The sequence below is a fragment of the Schistocerca nitens genome, chromosome 9, assembly GCF_023898315.1.
Source record: "Schistocerca nitens isolate TAMUIC-IGC-003100 chromosome 9, iqSchNite1.1, whole genome shotgun sequence".
NCBI classification, from domain to species: domain Eukaryota; kingdom Metazoa; phylum Arthropoda; class Insecta; order Orthoptera; family Acrididae; genus Schistocerca; species Schistocerca nitens.
Genome location: NC_064622.1, coordinates 296,438,184 through 296,458,496, shown reverse-complemented (window position 1 = coordinate 296,458,496; position 20,313 = coordinate 296,438,184). Strand labels below are relative to the sequence as shown.

The 20,313-nt window shown below is 36.7% G+C and overlaps 1 protein-coding gene across 1 annotated transcript in view; it reads left to right on the top strand.

The window, feature by feature from the left end:
• The first annotated feature begins 302 nt into the window (after nucleotides 1-302).
• The window catches only part of LOC126204192 (serine-rich adhesin for platelets-like), a 77,494-nt gene continuing 57,483 nt past the window's right edge, over nucleotides 303-20,313 (top strand). The window contains exons 1-2 of the mRNA XM_049938594.1: nucleotides 303-463; nucleotides 9,648-9,838. Coding sequence (XP_049794551.1) covers nucleotides 380-463; nucleotides 9,648-9,838 — 275 coding nt within the window. The 5' untranslated portion in view covers nucleotides 303-379. The remainder of the gene's footprint in view (nucleotides 464-9,647; nucleotides 9,839-20,313) is intronic.

Below are 20,313 nucleotides of genomic sequence, written 5' to 3'. Positions count from 1 at the left end.
CATACTAAATTTTTCTCTTATACAATAAATGCAGGATACTCGCTACAACATGAATCACTTTTTGTTTTCTACTTAACCACCGAAACTGAATAAGAAGAATCTGAATATAAATAATTTCTTACATGTCTGCAGTTATTTCGCGGATATTTGTTACCTACTCTCGCAGATATTTGCGTAAAATCCTGAAAAATCTTACATCGAGTGTTTCGATTAGTTTCCACTCAAAGTGAACAACTGTTTAGTTCGTGGTTTGGCAATCATGAGACGCAGTGTGCGGGCAAAACAATGGAATGTGCTGTGTATGTATACAGTGTTCAAATGTTAAAGTGGATAGAATTACGATAAATGCGAAGAAAGCAAACATACGTCGAATTTGAAAATGCCTGAAAGTATTGCTGATGAGGAAGAAGACGAGATCTACAAAAACTTACCAGATTTCAAATATGATGACACGCTGAAAAAGGTAACTTCCATCTCATGATGACAGTAATGTGGTATTATCCATTTTTGTGCTGGTAAGCAGGTGACACCGGATCTGTTACTGCGGCTTAGTCTCTGAGCAACTTTATAGATAAACAAATTAACAGTTATCAGATGTGTAAAAATATTTTAATATGAAAAAGCTCTTCAATTCACAGAATACCATGATCACAGCTTTTTGTACTGTAGCTCAAATTGCAAGTAACTATATATGTTCCCAATAATTGATTACATATTTACATTCAGAAGCAGATTATTTTCGGTCTTACATTTGCAATATTTCCCGTAAAATATAGCATGTCATTGATAACAAATGCTATATGAATATTATGAAGTTGACGTTACTGGTGATATAGGCACCTTAACCTACTTTCGAATCTCAGAAATGAAAGATATCAAACGACTATACCAGTAGTATACGTAGAGTTTTTTTGTTTTGTTTTGTTCACTTTATTGGAAATCTAATATGACACACAACAGAGATGAAAAGCAAAAAAGTTATGTAAATACATAAAACTGCCACAGGTCACGTTTTTGGCTGGTTGCAGTTTTATGTAGGCCCCTACTTACATTCAGGAAACTGTCACTGGTTCTAAAACTTCCATAATGGATAACCTTAAAATAAGTTAATGTAATTCTTTCATAATAGCATTTCTAAATTTCTCAAACTTTGATCTTTGCAGAGCTCTGTTCAGCATGTCTGCTAGCTGTTCTTCTGTACTACAATACTTTATCCCAAACAAACCTTCTCTATACTGTTCACTAACATGGTGAAATTTCACATCTGTATGTTTGCTTTGCCTAACTGTCCTGGTTTGATCATTTGGATAGCACTTTATGTACATGAAGAATCAGCTTCACTTCTCTTCTGGATAACTCTTGTAGCATGTATTTTATTTTATTTTGGTGCAGTCTGCTGCTATAATCTGTTCTGCTTCAGTTTATGAAGTAGCTGCCACAATTTGCTTCTTGGCACACCAGTTAATGGTAGCACTCTTTTGAAGAACAATGTATACCATTGTATCCTTCCTGTCTCTTAAATCTTGTACATGATCAGCATCATAATAGACATTTAGATGAATAGTGTCACACTACTACTCTATCTTCGTATAAAAATGGTCATAAGTCTTCGTATCTTGTAGGTACCTCAGAGTTTTTTTGTATATTTTGGTAATCCCTTTTCTTAGAGTCTTCTCTAAAGCAGTTCTTATAATTGTTTGTAAATGTAATATATGGTCTGGTTTTATATGAGAAATACAGAACACTCACTATGGCTTTATGATACGGTAATTTAATGTGTTTATCTTCTTGATTTTCTTCACTTGCCTTTTCCGCTGGAACTGATGGAGTTGTCATGGCTTTGTAGTAAGTCATATTGAATTTTTCAAGTACCTCCTTGTCAAGCTGTTCTTGATATAGAATTATTTGATCCTCTTATCTTCTTACTTGTATCACTAGCTACATATCTGGATTTTGAACTACAACCATTCAAAAATACTACTTATGTATCTAGCCTATTTGTAGCCTATTATGATTCCATCATCAACATGTATAGCCATGTACATTTCTGCAGTTACATCTTTAAATATGCACTGATCTGACTTCATCTGAATTAATCCTTCAGTTTCTAGAAAATCTGTGAGAACTTTACTCCATCTAGATGGTACTTATTTAAGCATACACAGTGTTTTCTTCAAAACAAATTTTTTCCAGCTTTTTTTAATCATTCGAATATCTTCATGAAAATCTCTTCATCCCATTTTCCATATAGAAATGCTGTTTTTACATAAAAAATCCTGATGGCAAAATTTTTCTCTGCTGCCAGAGCAATGAACAGTCTTAGTGAACATATATGTACAACTGGGCTTAATATTTCCTTTAAATCTATACCCCTTTCTTGTGGAAAACCTCTGACAACCAGTCTGACCTTATATTCACTATCATATTTGAGTTTAAAGACCCATTTGCTTGCTAAGATCCCTTTCTCTTTTGCCTTCTCTTGATTGATCAACTTCCATGTTTCATTCTGTTCAAGACAGTTATTTCCTTCTTTTTCTTTTAGTCAGGTTTCCCTTATCTTGACAGTTAATACATTTTTCATATGTAACTAATGCTGTTTCATAATTACGATAGTTTGAAGATTTTTTCAAATTGGTTCTGTCCATAAGATTATACTTTCTTGTGTCTTCATTGCATGCTCTTTCATCTTGATTTTCTTGGTTCTGAATTTCATTTGTGTTAGTGTCATTTGTTAGTTGACCAATAACGAGAATTTTCTGTAGAGTTTTTTCCTCACTCTCTGTTCAAATTCAGCATCTCTTGACACAGGAGCATAACCAATACAAATGTGTGGATTATTTCTTTCATCTAGTTTCTTTTAGTTGTTTAGATTTTTGGCAAAAACTCCTGATCCAAAAATTTGAAGTCTTGTCAGATCTTGTTTTTTCCCAAACCACTTTTCTGCAGGTGTGGAACTTTGATTGATAGTTGGGTTCAGTTGATTAAGTACATAGCTGTGAGCCCTCAGTCTCCCCATGGCTCTATCTTCAATTTGCTAATGAATTTTATAGCTCTTTCTGTGTTAATGATGTCATATTTAGTCTCTCTGCTTTCCAATTGAGTTGAGGACTGTAAGTAATGCTGTAGTCTAGCACTATTCCGTTTCTTTGCATGAGCTCTTAAAGATATGGTTTCTGCATTCAACACATTTATCACATTATTTTTGACCCTTTGAGATTGAACTTATTCTCACTTTCTGGCTCATATTTTCTTATGAATCTTGGACAGTCTGACTTGTCGTTTGGCAAATAGGTTACACAACAATGAGTGAAATGCTCTAACACTGTCATGTAGTATCTGTATCCATTAAATGCGGGGGATTTTATCTCTCCACATGTTTCAGTATGTATTATTTCAAGTAGCCTTGTTCTTCTTTCTCTCACAGTAGAAAATGACTTTCTTGTTAGCTTAGCTCTCACACAAGCTTCATAAAATTGTTCTGCAGAGCATAAACTATTAGGAACTCCAGTGCACATGATCTTCATCTTTGAAGTACAGCTTATGTCTGGATGAGCTAGCTCCTTATGCCATTCTTGTTTTTCTTCTTGTGTCGGAAGTGATTGCATTCCTGATTTAATGTTCACTTTGTATAATGCATCTCTTGTTTTGTGTCCTTTCAAAATTAGTATTTTATATTTATAGATTTGAAAGAATGTTTACTAAACACAGCTGTACAACAATTGTCAGTGATAGTGTTCACAGAAATCAGATTTCTACACACTTGAGGAACACACATAACGTCTTTGAGAACACAGTTATCACGTGCAGATATGCCTGTTGATACTATTTTCATTAACACACCTTGTTTGGCAACTTTCACAGCACTGTGGCAATGTTTCACATTTGTTAAACTTTCCCACTTCATTAGACACACATGTCCTGTTGTATGTGCACTATCAACAACCATGTCCATATTTTCTTTCTCATTGGCTTCATGTGAAATCTTATCTTTGTTACATTTATATGCAACAAATGCAGTGTTTTTATTGGTGTACTGTTTATTGTTTTCTTGAGTGACTAGTTCTTAAAGTGTTGAGTAGTGGATATTTTTGTGTTGTCTTTGTTCTTAAAATAACAATTTTCTTCCTTATGACTTGTCCTTTTGCAGTGACAACATGGCTTGAAAGATCTTAGTTTTGGTTTCTGATTTGGTTTCTATTTTTAAAGTAGCACTCTTCTTCTTTGTGATTCTTTTTCTTGCTTATAGAACAGTGTTCTTTCTTCTTAAGCATCTTGCATTCTCTTACAAAATGTCCAGTCCACCACAGTTGTTACAAATTGTATCTTTTATTTTATTTTTGTTTGAATGTACATTAAAGGCAGTACTCTGTTCTTCTTTATTACTTTTCTGTCATTCCTCTTCTTTTATGAGCCTTGCAGTTAGATTTCCCACATACTTCTCACCACTGGATGACGAGAAAGTGTTTGAACTCATCTGGCAAAATAGACAGTAATTTCCAAGAATGATTGCATATCGAAGTCGCGGTGTCCAAACAATACATATCGAACGTGCGTTCGTAAATCGATCATGCGACTCTGGTGGCGGGCATTATGAGTATGTTGATGGTGGTCGCTACAACAACGACAAAAGAAGAGAGTTACAAAAATACTTGTAAATGCAAAGGAGACGACTTACCTTGCTCGTCGTCAGCATTGTTATCATCTGAAAGTCCATTACGGTGGTGTGGATGGATAATGTGGAGGAGTCAAACCATGTATTTTTTCTGATACTCGTTCATTTCTCACACTGTCCGCAATGGAACTGTAAATGGTATTTCAACATCGAAACTGTTCTTACGAAGTTTTACACACTTCGCACCACCACAGTCAACACAGTCCCTTCTTTCCTCGTCCGGTAGTATTTGTGACAAAAAGTCGAACTATCTTCTACGCTAGATAAACATGGAATTAGATTTTTCCATGTGAGAGAATCCATCGAAGTAACGTCAAGAACACCAGACATCCCACTCACTAACAACATCAATTGTCTGGGATTCCCTAGCAACTGACAATTAATTCACAGAGGCATGTAATTTAGAGCAACTAAGGGAACGAAGGAAAACAGATAAAAATGACGATCACAAATAATTGCCGAATGCCTGCTACCAAGTCCGCATGATCGATTTACGATCGCACCTTCGATATGTATCGTTTGGACCCTGCGACTTCGATAGGCAATCATTCTTGGAAATTACCAAATAGACAGTATCTAGGGTATGATAATAGTGTCTGTCATCTTTTCAGACTGGAGACAATTCAGTTCAAATGCTATATTCAGCAGTGGACTTATTTTACTAGCTATTTCCCTGGTTTTATTGTACTTCAAACAACAAAATTCGTGAAGCATGAGTTCTTTGATAAGTCTCTCTTTTGTAAATTGCTTTAAGTTTATTGAACCCTGTAGCTAGCTATTCTGTACAACGTAAAATTCATGCCAACACACACATCCTTTGACACTTGTCCAATTTATCAAATGTGATAGTTTGATAGTTTCTGCTAACTATACTGCATGTTATGAATTGAACCAATGCTAAATTGCAACAAAAGACACAATATTCATCCAACAATTTATCACAGAATGGCATTTGCTACCTTCATCATTGTTTGCATTTCTGGTTTTCCAGTTCCATCCAGCATATCACAGAGATCTTCAACATCTTACGGGTTGAATGTACTGCTGTCTTTAAAGCGCTTATATGTCACAAAGTTTTTTGTTTTCTTGAAGTATCTTTTAAGTGGGTTTTCTCTTGTTTCTCTCTCTCTCTTTTTCCCCAGAACACTAGGCCCATAACCTGTTGAGTTTTTCTATAATTTCATGTTCACTTTATTGGAAATACAGTAAGACACACAACACAGATAAGAAATTACACAAGTTACTCTTTGCTATAACAACTGACCACACATATTCTTTTCATATATAAACTCTTAGAGAACTCTTTTTTTTATAATTGCCAACCCCTAAAAATGTATGCAGCAAACATTGTTCTTTTACCTGTTCTTCAACTCTTCCTTTGTTCTCTTCCTCAAAGTAAGATCACTTGATTTCAAAAATAAATCAGAACTTACATGCAGATGGTTGAAAAATATAGTGTCGTAGGGAAAGAAAAAGAAGAAATTAAATGAAAGAATAAGTTTAGCATAAAATTTTAATGATTCACAACTGTTCCGAAAGAACATAACCCCTCTAACACTGTCTGGGTATGTAAATACTGATATTTTGGAAATCAGTATGATTCTCATGTCTTCTAGTTAGGGGAGGCCATATGTCATATTAAGATGAAAAGCATTTGTTACTCAAACAGTTATATGGAGATTATGTCCATTTGGAGCAGTTACTAATTGTTAAAATGTCATGCTGCACCTTTTCTTTCATTTAATTTCTTCTTTTCTTTCCCGCCTATTTTTTTATCTAACCATTTGCTTCTTAAGTTCTGATTTATTTTTGAAAACAAAGTGTTCTTACCTTGAGGGGGATTATAGAAGCGTCTGATTCCACCCATCTGCTTTGACTCATGACGTTATTAATAGGGCAGAAACTACCATTTTCAACTTCTCATATATGGTGTCTATGATATCACTACATGAAAATACATATAAAAACAATAAACACACCTCTCTCCAAAAATGTAATCAAACTAACGGAACCATCACAAGAGATTGGGGGTTTTTGGATGGGGACAAACTAAAAATAGACACACAAAATCACGCACCACAATCCCAAACCACACAAAACGACGACAGAAAAACAACACAAAATTCCTACATTCTGCTACAGTCACAATATCCACAGTAATCGGTCACTTCCCTTCACTTAGATGGCTCAACTGCAATTGTCAGTACCACAAAATAAAAACAAACAACTACAAAATTTATAATCAGATCGCAACTATCGATACCACAAAACCAATACCTGAAACAACAAAATTGAAATTGAACACTCCTCTTGACCTATATAAGTCAACTACTATGATACCAAATCACATACTGCTATGACGTCACATATTGGAATTGGACAATTCCCTTGACCTGTATAGGTCAACTACAACTGACTATACCAAAACACATAGAGCTATAATGACACACATTGGAATCGGACACTTCCATTGGCCTATATAGGTCAATCACAACTGATGAAACCAAAACACATACATCTGCAATGGCACACTTTAGAATTTGACACTTCCCTTGACCTATATAAGTCAGCAACAACTCATGATACCAAAACACATCTACAACTACATAAACTGGAATTGGATACTTCCCTTAAGCTACATAGGTCAACCACAGGTGACAGTACCAAAAAATCAAACCCCTACACCCGTGATAAATAACACGAAACCAACAACACATGAAAAACCCCACAAAACATCACAACTTGCGTACAATAGACCCAAAAGAATGACTACTTACCACGAAAAAATTCCATCGCTACACACTAGGTTAGCCACCCCAATCAAACACAGCCCCCCCCCCCCCCCCACACACACACGCTAAACAAAACACAACCAAAAAAAACTCCCAACCCGCCCACAACCCCCATCCCCCCTCCCCCCTCCCCCCTCCCCCCTTACACTTCACCCTCCATCAAAAACAAAAATACCCCAGCAAATAAAAAACCACAAAATAAATGAAACTCAATCACACACTACAACTGCAACAAAACAGATCATCCACAACATAATCATAAACCCCCCCCCCCCCCCTACATGGGCGCGCTCGCACACGCACACGTGCGCGTGCGCGAACACACACACACACACACACACACACATTTTACTAACTGTCCTAAAGAAAAATGCAATACTCCCCAGGGACACTCGTCTTCCAGCAATACTCATCTAAAGGAGGTTGCAGGTTAGAAGAGCGCCTCTTCCCCCTCCCTGTGACTGATTTAAGTGCCCCCCTCGTCCCTCCCACCCTCCCCCCAAAATCTCTCAATTGTATTAGCACATGCCCCAGTTTCATAATTTTTGAACTCTAAACTATGATTTACAACTAAATGATCTAAACTCCTCTTCCTCAACACCACTATACGACGAAAAACCATCTGACAGTACTGTACTCGCCTCCTCTATATACTCTTCAATTAACCCCACCAGTTCCCTCTTCATATGCCCCCCCCCCCCCCCCAAACCCTGAAAACACAATCTGCATACCCATCCCCTGAAATAAAGGCCCCCCACACCCATAAACCAACCAGAGGCTTACCCCTCCCATATTTTATCTTTCCAAATTGCAATTCATCTACCGTATCTCGACCACCACCCACGGCTCACCCAAGCTACTCCTATACTTCACATATTCTGAACACACTTCTGTACAAAAAGAAAACCAATCTAGAACCGTCCTCTCACTCACTCCAGTCTAATGCGTGCAAAAACTGATAGAGGATCTATAACAAAAATAATAAGTCAGCAAAACAATCTCTCTCATGGCCAACCTAGACTTCTCAAACCAGGTACCGCGCCAAATGGATCGCCAAAGGTTATAGATTCAACATCGCCTCATATAACAGTCCCTGGTCCGAGATGCCAGAACTGTCGCCAACTGCATATTCTCCCTGCAGAAGTTTCATGAGAGACATCACCCCCTCCACCATCTCAGCACGCAACCTTGAACTGTTATATTTTACATTCATATCCATGCCTAACAAAAGAAGCCACAAAATAAATTGAACGCCTTACCACACGACAAACAGCAAACCAATAACACCAGTGACATCGCAGCCATGGGGGGGGGGGGGGGGGGAAATCGTTCGATATGTATTGTTTGGACACCGCGACTTCGATATGCAATCATAGGCAATCCAAAATACTTCCCACTGTGACCAACAACGCTCCGATGAACCCAATACACCACATAAAACTCGAAGCATACACACATTCACCACAAGCGGACACCACCAACCGCAACAAGACGACATCTACAAACACAACCAATTCAAACTAAACTCTGCACCATAACACAACAAGACGAAATTTGCAAACACAACCAACTCATAAACTAACACCAAGCCATCATGACGTCACATACTACAACACCCTTACATCAGGGGTGAAAGCAGACATGTGGAATCTGACATCTCTGTTGACCCCCTTGAGGAAGAAAAGGAAACAAGAATATCAGTTACCCATTGCTAAAACAGCTTTGCATTATTCATGTTTCTTTTGTGTGGTAACAATATTTGCTCCATTTTTAATACATGTTATTAGAACTACATTTGAACTCATCTTTGTCCTTACTTCAGCCATTCATAATTTTTGATATAATCCAACATTTACCTACATTTCCTCCACATTGTATACATTTTTCTTTAGAAGTAATCAAAGAGAACTTTTGAAATATGTTATTACATCTCAAATATTTTGATGTACATTGCGTAATTATATCTTGCATAAATTATGAAAAATATCCAATTTGGTGAGACAGATCAAAATATGTTTCTCCAGTTCGTATTCCAGTTAGTTTATAATCCCATGAGTATTTTGTATTACATAATTACTAATGCTGTTTATTGTCTCGTACTGGTTATTCTCTTCTGACATCAAAGGTCCCTCTTAACAGTTGGCCATGAATTACAGCAACTCTGATGCCTGTAACACTTTCAGCTTGAAAATGCCAATAAAGAATTACAAGATCGTGTTCGACATCTAGAGAAGCAGTGTCATGAAACAGCAGAAGAAAATTTGAAATTGAAGGAAGAGAATCGCCAGTTACACGAAAATATTTCATCTCTGCTCAAGACTGCCAATAATGAATTAAAGCGCAAGGATCGAGTTATTGAAGAACTCAGAAAAGAGTAAGTCTGAATGTAACATTTAATTTAACATCTTGTGTTACACTTGTTATATCGCAGTAAAAGTGATTTTGTACTAACAATATTTGGTTTGTAATGTTCTGTACTTTACTGTCTTTAATTAAAAAGTTGAAGCAGGCAAGTTTGGAAGGTAAATTTTGTTTGGTGTCCTAAATGTTTGATGGCATAAATCCATTTCCCTAGTTTCCTCACCTTCTAATCTCCAAAGATAGCAGGAGATGTTTGTGCTTTAGTATGAATGAAAATCTCTAGCAAAAGTATCACAAAAGGAACGTGTATAATTGTATAAAGAATCTTTTCAGAATAAGACATTTCTTGACACTGGACCAATGCTGTAATAAGGCAACACCAGGTGTAAAAAAAACTTTAGACTGTATAGCCTTATGTCCGCTCTGTAAAAGAATGTAATAAATATCAAATGAAACGAGTTCACTGTTACTAGTCACTATTTATTTTTTTGGACGTAACGTTTTGGAGGTATAAAATTTTCATCGGGTGGATTTTTGTAGAGGAGTGTGGTGTGTATGTGTTGTGTTATGTCTTTGGTGTAACATGTGGAACTGTTTTCATTGGTTGTTGGCATGCACAATCACACAAAATGTCCGCAATTTGTGGTCTAGTGGCTAGCGTTGCTGCCTCTGGATCACAGGGTTCTGGGTTCGATTCCTGGCTGCGTTGGAGATTTTCTCTCTCTGGGGACTGGGTGTTTATGTTGTCCTCATCATTTCCTCATCATCATCATTCGCGACAGTGGCTAAATTGGACTGTGTAAAAATCTGGACTGTGTAACAATTGGGACTTTGTACAGGCGCTAATGGCTGCGCAGTTGAGTGTCCCACAAACCAATCATCATCAGCATCATCATCATCATTATCATCACACATGTAACCCCAAAGTCATAACTCAACACATACATGCTGTACAAAACCACTTGTTGATGGAACCTCCAAAATGCATCATGCAAATAAATAGTGACTGGTGACAGTAAATTGGTTTAATTTCTTATCAGCAACAGTCATGTTAAATCCTAACTAAAATGTTCACATTAAAAAAAAGTAATAAAATTGTCACGAGGATTAAAACGGATTAAATTTTGAGCAAAGAGGAGAATGAACTGACTTCAAAAGTGGGTAATCATCTCTCCCAAACTATGCAAATTAGTAGTGATGTACTAGAATCAGATGATGATATTTTACATTTAGCTTAAGTTTTTTCATTTTTTATTATTATTGGTTTCGAAAGTTTACACATACAGGCACTCAACAGGTTATATTTGAGTTTCAGTTTGAAATATACTTTTTACTAGTCTTAAATTTGTGTTACAATTTTTGTTGCTACCGTTTTCATTAGTCATTGGGTTAATACTTACAAGCTGTAAGTACACCTATAGCTAACATGTCATACAAAACATTAGTTACAGTAATTGCTGCTACTTATTGCAAACAGGGAATAGAATGCTAATCATAACATTACAAAGACATTCAGTTTTAGTAATAAAATTTTAATAATAAAATTTTTAGTAACAATGTTTCAGAGTAATTTATAAATTTCTTATGAAGTTGTTATCCTGTGTCTATCCAAGTCTGTTAGCAGCTCCGATATTTTATCAGAATTACACTGTAACGAAAAGTGATTTAGCTCTTCTTCAGCACCACATTCACACAGTGCTGTTGAGGCAAGTATATATTGTACAGATGTTTCTTTGAATGTTGGTGGTTAAACTTCAGTTTGCTACTGACGCAGATTACTTTTTGGAGCACTTTTTACATTTATTCCAGTGCTTTACCAGAATATGTGGGTGTATCTGAAGATACTGGCTGCCTCTTATTTGTGACATTGGGATCCATTCATCTTCCTAGCTGGCTACGAGATAGTTGGCTATGAGATTTTGAGGATATTTGGATACAAAATCTGATGCTAGTAGCTTATAGTGACCAATTTTGCCCATACACATAGCTACCTTGACTATGTGGACTGTGGGAACGCTCATCTTGGTGTATAATTGCCAAAAGTATTTGTTGCTGTATCAAAATATGCTTAACATGCTTTCTTAACATCCTTTTTGTTACCCATCCGTAGTTATCTTGCAGACATATGATCTCTGAATTCCGTTAACATTTCAATTTTGCTCCTGCCTCGGAGCTAAAATAGAGATTTCTCTATATGGCTACATATGGGAATAAGACACCTTGTAACATGGCAGCAGGGTTAATTTTATTGTGTTCTTGTAATTTTCTTAAGGTCCTCAGTACTCCTTCATTACTGATGGCACTTGTTTATTCATTTAGTACCTTCCCATAAGAGTTGCAGTGGTTATTATCAATGTTTTGTTATTCATTATTTTTTTTCCCAACGAACCTCAGATTCAGTAGATACTTGGCACTCGTGTACTAACAATGTAGGTACAATGATAGTTAAGGCACTTCTATAAGCAGTGTGTTAGTGAATGTTATCAGGGCTCCTGTACATGTGATGAGGACATTTGATTTATTTTCTCCCATTGCCGTAAAGGGTTTCTGGTCACTGATCCACCACACATGAGCCAAAATTTTGTGACCATCTGTTTACTAGTGCGTTGGTCCGCATTTGGATTGCAATTCATTAGCAATTCTGTGCGACATGAGTTCAACAAGTTCTTGGTAGATTTCTGGAGTTATGGGGTACCGGATATGTATGCACAGGTCACATAATTGTCGTACATTACGAGCCTGTGCTTCACACAGCCAAGCTGCTCAAACCACAACAGTGTCAATCTGACCTTTTGATGCAAACAGTATGATGTTGGAAGATGCATTCATCATTGGGGAAGATATCAAGCTTGAAGGTATGCAGATGGTTTCCAATAATGTTCGCTTGGTCAATCCACAGATGTTGTGGTGCCACCAAGTGAGGTGGCACAGTGGCACAGTGGACTCGCATTTGGGAGGACGGTGGGTCCAATTTACATCTGGCCATCCAGAATTAGTCTTTCCATGATTTCCTTAAATTATTTAAGTCAAATGCCAGCCTGGTTTCTTTGAAAGGACACACCTGATTTCCATCTGCATTCTTCCCTGATCTGGGCTTGTACTTCATCTCTACTAAGCTCATTGTCGGCAGGGCATTAAAGTGTTGCCTTCCTTTTTTACCATGTTGCGTTTGATGACCACCACAGGTCGCACGGAAGCCCAAGTGAATGTCACCCCTAGGATAATAATGCCCTCACCAGCCTGCGTCCATTGGGACAGTGCATGTTGCGAGCAACTGTTTTCTGGATGATGGCATATCTGGACACTGCCACTGACCAGGTGCAGCTGAAAATGTGATTCATCTGACCAGGTGACATGTTTTCATTGATCGACTGTTCAGTCTCGGTGGTTCCATGCCCAGTGCAATTATAAATTGCAGTTGTTGCAAGGCCAACATGGGATCACATAGAGGTTGTCTGCAACAGATTCCTCTTGTTCGCAGTGTTTCTTCTGAAACACTTGTGCTTGCACCAGTATTAATTATGCAGTTTGTCTACAGCAACACCAAAAGTTACTTGGTGCAGGTCGTCATGGTGAAGGTAATGGGGAAACCAGAAAAAAGACAAACTGTGGAAGAAAGCAACTGCAATAAAAAACCTAAAAATCCAAGAAAACTGCAACTTGTGACCATCACCATCATAAATAACAACAAAATAGATCAACTGTCAAATACAGAAAATTTATATTTTCTATGAAAGTGGAAGATCATTTACATATTTCAAGGAGAACAGAGAACCAAAACTAAAAGTTTGTGGTATACCCCATCTCATGCCATCAAATTTATTGTTCCTTTTGCTGCTCTTTGACAAGGAACCGATGTGCAGATAAGGTATGAGTCTTGATCTGTTGCGTTTACAATTCACTGCTTTTGTATGATGCGTGATGCAAAATCTTTGCATTTCAATGAATTGTAATTTATTGAATTTGACATACCACATATAAAGGATTGAGTCTCTTTTCCAAAATATTGTAAAGAATTTCAGACGTGATATGGGTGAGCATTTGAGAATTCTTCAAGCTAGAAATGCACCGAGTAAACATCAGATTGCAAACTTTTTGTTGCTGAGAATATTTTTCTCAGTACCAAGTATTTATAAACTATATTGTGTGTGCTCTTAAATTTTTTTTTTGAAAGTACTGTCAGTGATAATAAGATGATGGTTGCCGATTCATTAATATTATTTTATGTTTCATTTTTGACATTATTGACATCAGCATCTGAGAAAATATCACCATAAAAAGATTCATTCCATGAGTAACTGTTGTATTACAAAACTCACTTGAACAGTTTTCTTTATTTTCTTGAGTTGTTGTTTTCTGTCTCAAATTTTATTGTGTTATGGTGTTACTTTGATGCTAGAAGAGGCCTTTATTCTACAGTGGATGTTAAATGACTTTTTTTTTTTTATTAAAATGACATACGTTAGTCACCTTAAGGTCTGTAGTACAATGTTACATAGCAAAAAGTACATATTTAGATGACTCTTTTAAAATTTAACTGCATGTGATATGTAACATATACAGCTGAGCCTCTATAATAATTTTTGCGTTACAGATAGTGAACTTCAGAAGGAATGGTTCATTAATGTACTTTCTGTAGCTCCTGTTATTTTTATGCCCAATCAAATTGTTTTGCAACATCTTTTCTAAATGTTGTATGCTCTCTTGGTAGAGTGACCATACATAACTGCCAAGAAAGTGGTTGCTAGGAGGTATTCCCTTGCATGGCAAGTTGTGTCTCATCCTTTAAGTATTGACATCCTGTGGACATATCCACGTATCATCTCTGCCCTAACATTTTCAAATGTCTTCTTTCATCCTGCCAGCCAATAAGGGTCTGAGTCTGCTACTGGTCCGATACCTCTTTGGAGATACAATCGAGGCTGAGTGAACACTCTGTGCTGCACCTTGGCCTGCAACTCCACACAACGAAGGTGTTTGCCAGTTCAGGTATCAGGTGGCTATTGTGTCTGAGCTGCAGGATGATTATTTCATTTGGCAGATGTATTAAAATAAGGTTTTTGAACCACAGTGCAACTTGACATGTTTCATTTTAACAAACATTGCTGGAGGTGAAAAGTGACAGATAAAAATCTGAGGACTGAACCCGAGACCTTTGGAGCCATGCTCTGGAAATTTATCACTGAACCATGAAGTGACATGATTTTTTTTTACACACACACACACACACACACACACACACACACACACACACACACACATGTACACACACTGTTTCTGAGCACCTGACTATGCTAGCTGTAGTGTTGTTATAATTTGTGTTCTCTTGCATTACTTCTTGTTGAAACTGAGTAAAAATCTATTGACAGATGTTCTATGACTTCAAACAATAGTTAGTACATATTGTCAAAATTATCTGTTGTTGTCTGCAAGTAGTTATTTTATATCATATTTCTCCATTATCTTTAACAGTTGTTTTACAAAATGATAATATCACCTTCTTTTCTGTTCTAAATTAAATCAGTGTGGTGCCTTTGTTTTTATCTCATGCTTTAATGATGAAACATTATAGACTCAACCTAAGGTAACTGGAACATTACAACATTTTTCTGTATTTAGTTATTTATGTATTCTAAAACTATACATTATATCAAGGATTTCTACAGCGCACCAGGTTATCATATAATGTAATTTATCTTCTTGTTTGTGAGTACAGTAATTTAACTGTGGCAACATCTCTCCCATTTTCTAACTTACCCCTCCCCCCTCACTACTATTACTATGTCTACTAGTACAGCTATCACCACCACCGTTCCTCCTCCTTCTCTTTATATTCTTATGATTTTCTTTTCTCTGCACTCTGTTTTCATGATTTTGCCCCTATTTTAACTGATAACGAGGCGAGTGTTGTTCGTGTCTTAAGATTTTGTGTGGTGTCCGGAATTCTTCCCACAATCCTTGGTGTGAGATCTTAATGTGTCACCGAGTGGTTGGATCACGTATTATTTCTAAGTCATCATCCAGCCATGGTCATTTGTCACTTTTTAACAGCATCTTTACAGGTATTTTATCCATAATTGATTTTAGTTATCCCGCTGTGTCACGCTGGGGTTTTATTATGGCCTTTTCTGAACCTCACCTTCCTGGGGCTGCTTTACATTGCCTGTGGTTGGATCACATGTAGGTTTCCAGTTTCTTGATTTTCCTCCATAGGTTGCGAAAATCACCTTCGGTCTAACATTACTGCAAGGGCGCTGATGACCTTGCTGTTTAGTGCCCTCTACCATAAATAATAATAATAATAATAATAATAATAATAATAATAATAATAATAATAACGAGCAGAAACTAGCAAAATACACAAAGCAATCACTCATATAAATACATCGGCTACACCACTACAATTTCATAACCACTTCTACAACCCTTTAGACCACATAACATCAACAGATACGAAGAAAGTAAATTGGAAAAAGAAAACACTTCATGGCAAGCACCCGTATCATCTAACACAGCCACACATCGATCAAGACGCATCCAACACATGGCTAAGAAAAGGCAATATATACAGTGAGACAGAAGGATTCATGATTGCAATACAGGATCAAACAATAAACACCAGGTATTACAGCAAGCATATTATTAAAGATCCCAATACCACAACAGATAAATGCAGACTTTGTAAACAACAAATAGAAACAGTAGATCACATCACAAGCGGATGTACAATACTAGCAAATACAGAATACCCCAGAAGACATGACAATGTCGCAAAAATAATACATCAACAGCTTGCCTTACAACATAAACTTTTAAAACAACAAGTTCCTACGTACAAGTATGCACCACAAAATGTACTGGAGAATGATGAATACAAATTATACTGGAACAGAACCATTATAACAGATAAAACAACGCCACATAACAAACCTGACATCATACTCACCAATAAAAAGAAGAAATTAACACAACTAATCGAAATATCCATACCCAATACAACAAATATACAAAAGAAAACAGGAGAAAAAATTGAAAAATACATCCAACTGGCTGAGGAAGTCAAAGACATGTGGCATCAGGATAAAGTTGACATCATACCAATTATAGTATCAACTACAGGAGTCATACCACACAATATCCACCAGTACATCAATGCAATACAGCTACATCCAAACACATATATACAACTACAGAAATCCGTAATTATTGATACATGTTCAATTACCCGAAAGTTCCTAAATGCAATATAACACATACCGTACAGTTAATAGGAAGTGGCGCTTGATCAAGGTCCACGTCACTTTCCATTCTCAACCAGACTTAACGTCTGAGAAAGTAAAGAAATAATAATAATAATCATCATCATCATCTCTCTTCATCCCCCCCCCCCTCCCTTCTCCCTGCCTCCCCTTCCTCCTCATATCTGTAGTTTTGGGTAATAGGAGTTGAAATGTAATTGATTTATGTGAACCTGTGCCGTAATGTTTTAAAACACTCACAAGCCACGACATGTTGTATGCAGATTATATAGGTGTTGCATTTGTAGTTACATGCCCTGTGTCAGCATCAGAACTATCACTGCTGCACTCTATTGTAGTACACAGGTCTTGTTGTGATGCTCAAGAGAATAAGATAGTTGAGGAAATTTTGTGGATAGAGCGTAAATATTATTGCCGTCTGCATATTGTATGGGTGATGTTGATCTGGTAGAAGCTGTGAGGTGCGTGAGAAAAATAATGAGACTGATTTTGTATCCACCAAAGTTTTTATTTTTTTCAAACAAGAGTATTGCCTTTTTCAGATTAGTTTCCTTCAGCAACTGTACTTCGGCAGAGTTGTTCCCAGTCTAGATAGCAGTGTTGAAAGGCTTCAACTGTTAGTGCCTTTATCGAGTCGGCCACATTCTTTTCAGTGTCCTCCAGAGTCCCAAAATGAACTCTTTTAAGACATTTTTCAGTTTGAAAAAGGGAAACCACAAGGACTCGGACCAGGTGGGGGGGGGGGGGGTGTTATGGAACAACAGGAAAGCCTTTTGAAATTAAAAAATTCTGTGATTGAAATGGCCATGTGACTTCTTGGGGCGTTGTCATGATTCAGTATCCACTTGTTTGCAATGCGAAATCTCACTGGAGTCACCCTTTTCCTGAAACTTTCAAGGACATCATTGTAAAACACTTGACTGACAGTTGCGCTTATTGTTAAACTTTGGTCTGATCTCACAACAGCATGCACAAATTCAATGTTTGTGTCAGTTTTTGAAGTTGAAAGTCTCCCTGAGTGAGGTTCATCTTCGATGTGTTCTTGGCTTTCCAAAAATGCTTTGTGTCGGCGAAAAACTTCTGCTCTTGATAAGGAATGTTTCCCATAGATCTGTTCCAACTCTTCAAAGGTCACACTTGTGGATTTCTGAAGTTTAACACAAAACTAGATGGCATAATGTTACTCTAAATTTTGCTGTTCCATTTTCGTAAAACACAACAAAAACACAACTTCACTCATGGCACACTCAAAAACCGTGTGATGGCTGTACAGAGCTGAAACTGGGGCTGAGCATCTGGAAGGGATGAACCCACTGGTCTACATAAGTAGAACAACACAGTGTTGCCAGATTGCTTGCAGTGTTGTCAGGCTCATTACTTATCTCGCACACCTCATAAATCTTCATCTAGTGAATAGTTTTTGACTGCAAGCCTTGCAGTGAATAATGATTTATTTTTCTCAGAACATACAGTAGTTTAACTTCGGATGAGGTGTCTGCAGATTTGTTCATTAAATTTCTTTTAGCTGGTGACTAGATACATAAAAAGTTTACTCATGTGTTCCTAAGAAGAGATTTAGCCCTTTGGTAATTTGGATTTTGATAATTGAAGGACATTGAATAACTTTTATCTGGCTTGACCTTGGATTCATTCCATCACCTTTGTGTGTGGAAAAAGATCGGATTTTGCACTTCAGTTTTTGTTACTGTCTCTTTTGATGGAGAATTCTATACCTTTTGTTGGTTCATCGGTGCTTGTAGATCCAGCTGGTACACACTGTAATGCTCCCTCCCTTGTACCAATGAAGATTTTTTTAAAATGTTTTAAAATAAAAAAATAAAATTCTCAGGAAAGAAAGTTACATCACATTAGTGATAAAGGATTTAGAATTAATGAGTCAAAACAATTGAAAAATCTCCTGCGGCGTGTACCACTTTAAACTAATTAAATACCCGTTCTCTTTGTGAAGCTAAAGCATCAGGCTCAGAAGCTGTTGTTGAAAAGTGGCAAGCTTGGTGACACAAAACTGTGTCTTGTGTTAGGTTTCAGTACAAAGAAATGATTTGCATGGTAAAAGCAGTAATGATCGGACTTAATTGAAAACATGGATTGTAGGCTCAACTTATAGATCTAAAAATGTGAAAATGATTACATGCCCATGGCTTGCAATCATTTCATTGCTAACCGATTTTTTCTAGTCAGTTTAACTGGTTGAAAGACACATAAAAGATTTCATCTGTTAGATAACCATAGGATTAGTTATGCTGCTTCTATATGAATCATAATTAAGTTATGATTACTTATTATTGCAAAACAATATTAAGAGTGTACAGATTAGATGATCTGATAGTCCAATGGATCCATAAAAATTAGTAAAGAAGACTAGGTGTGCTTCACCTTTTTTTTTAACAGCATAGTATCAGAAACTGGAAAAAGATATTAATGCATTACATAGAGATAAACACTATTTATCAGAAGAATTTTGTTGCTGTTATAGCGAAATACAAAGGTTTGTTTCACTGCCCCCATGAATGGAAGTGAGAATGTCTATTACAGAATTTGGAAATGCCTTTCAGTGTGTTTCACTCATTGCTTATCATCTGACATACAACAGTTTCTTGTAGACAGTACAGGTAATTAACATGAGAGGATTGATTTCCTTGTCATGGCATTTATGTAGGTAATTCGATTTTTGCAGTAAAATAGCGTTTGTCATGATTTAGTGGTAAAGCCTGGAATTATTTCTATTCTCTGGACTGTTTAAGTGAATATTTGACCCCCATCCCCCCCTTCCCCTGCCCTCTCCCCACCCATTTGGGCATAGTCAACAGAAAACCTGACAAAACTGTGATTCAGTGTTGAGATGTTAACATTCTACAGAGTTAAAGATGTTATGAAGCATTGTACAATGAAAACTGTACAGAACAGATTACAGATGGTAATTCTGTTAAGTACAGTTCCTGCTAAAACAACTTACTGGTATATATTTTTGAGTAAAATTGTCACTCAGTACGTGTTGTACAGCCTCTACTTATCCAGCTGAGATTTGTTGGAAAATGTTTCGGCTTACTAAACTAGAAATAAAAGCTTTTGGTGAATGCTCCTATTATTTTTTAGTTCATTGTTTCTCACAGATAGCACCATATGAGTGACATATAATACACAAAGATAAGGACAATAAGGTAACTATTAGTTTATTTTTTGTAGTAAGTGTCAGAAGTCAGGAGAT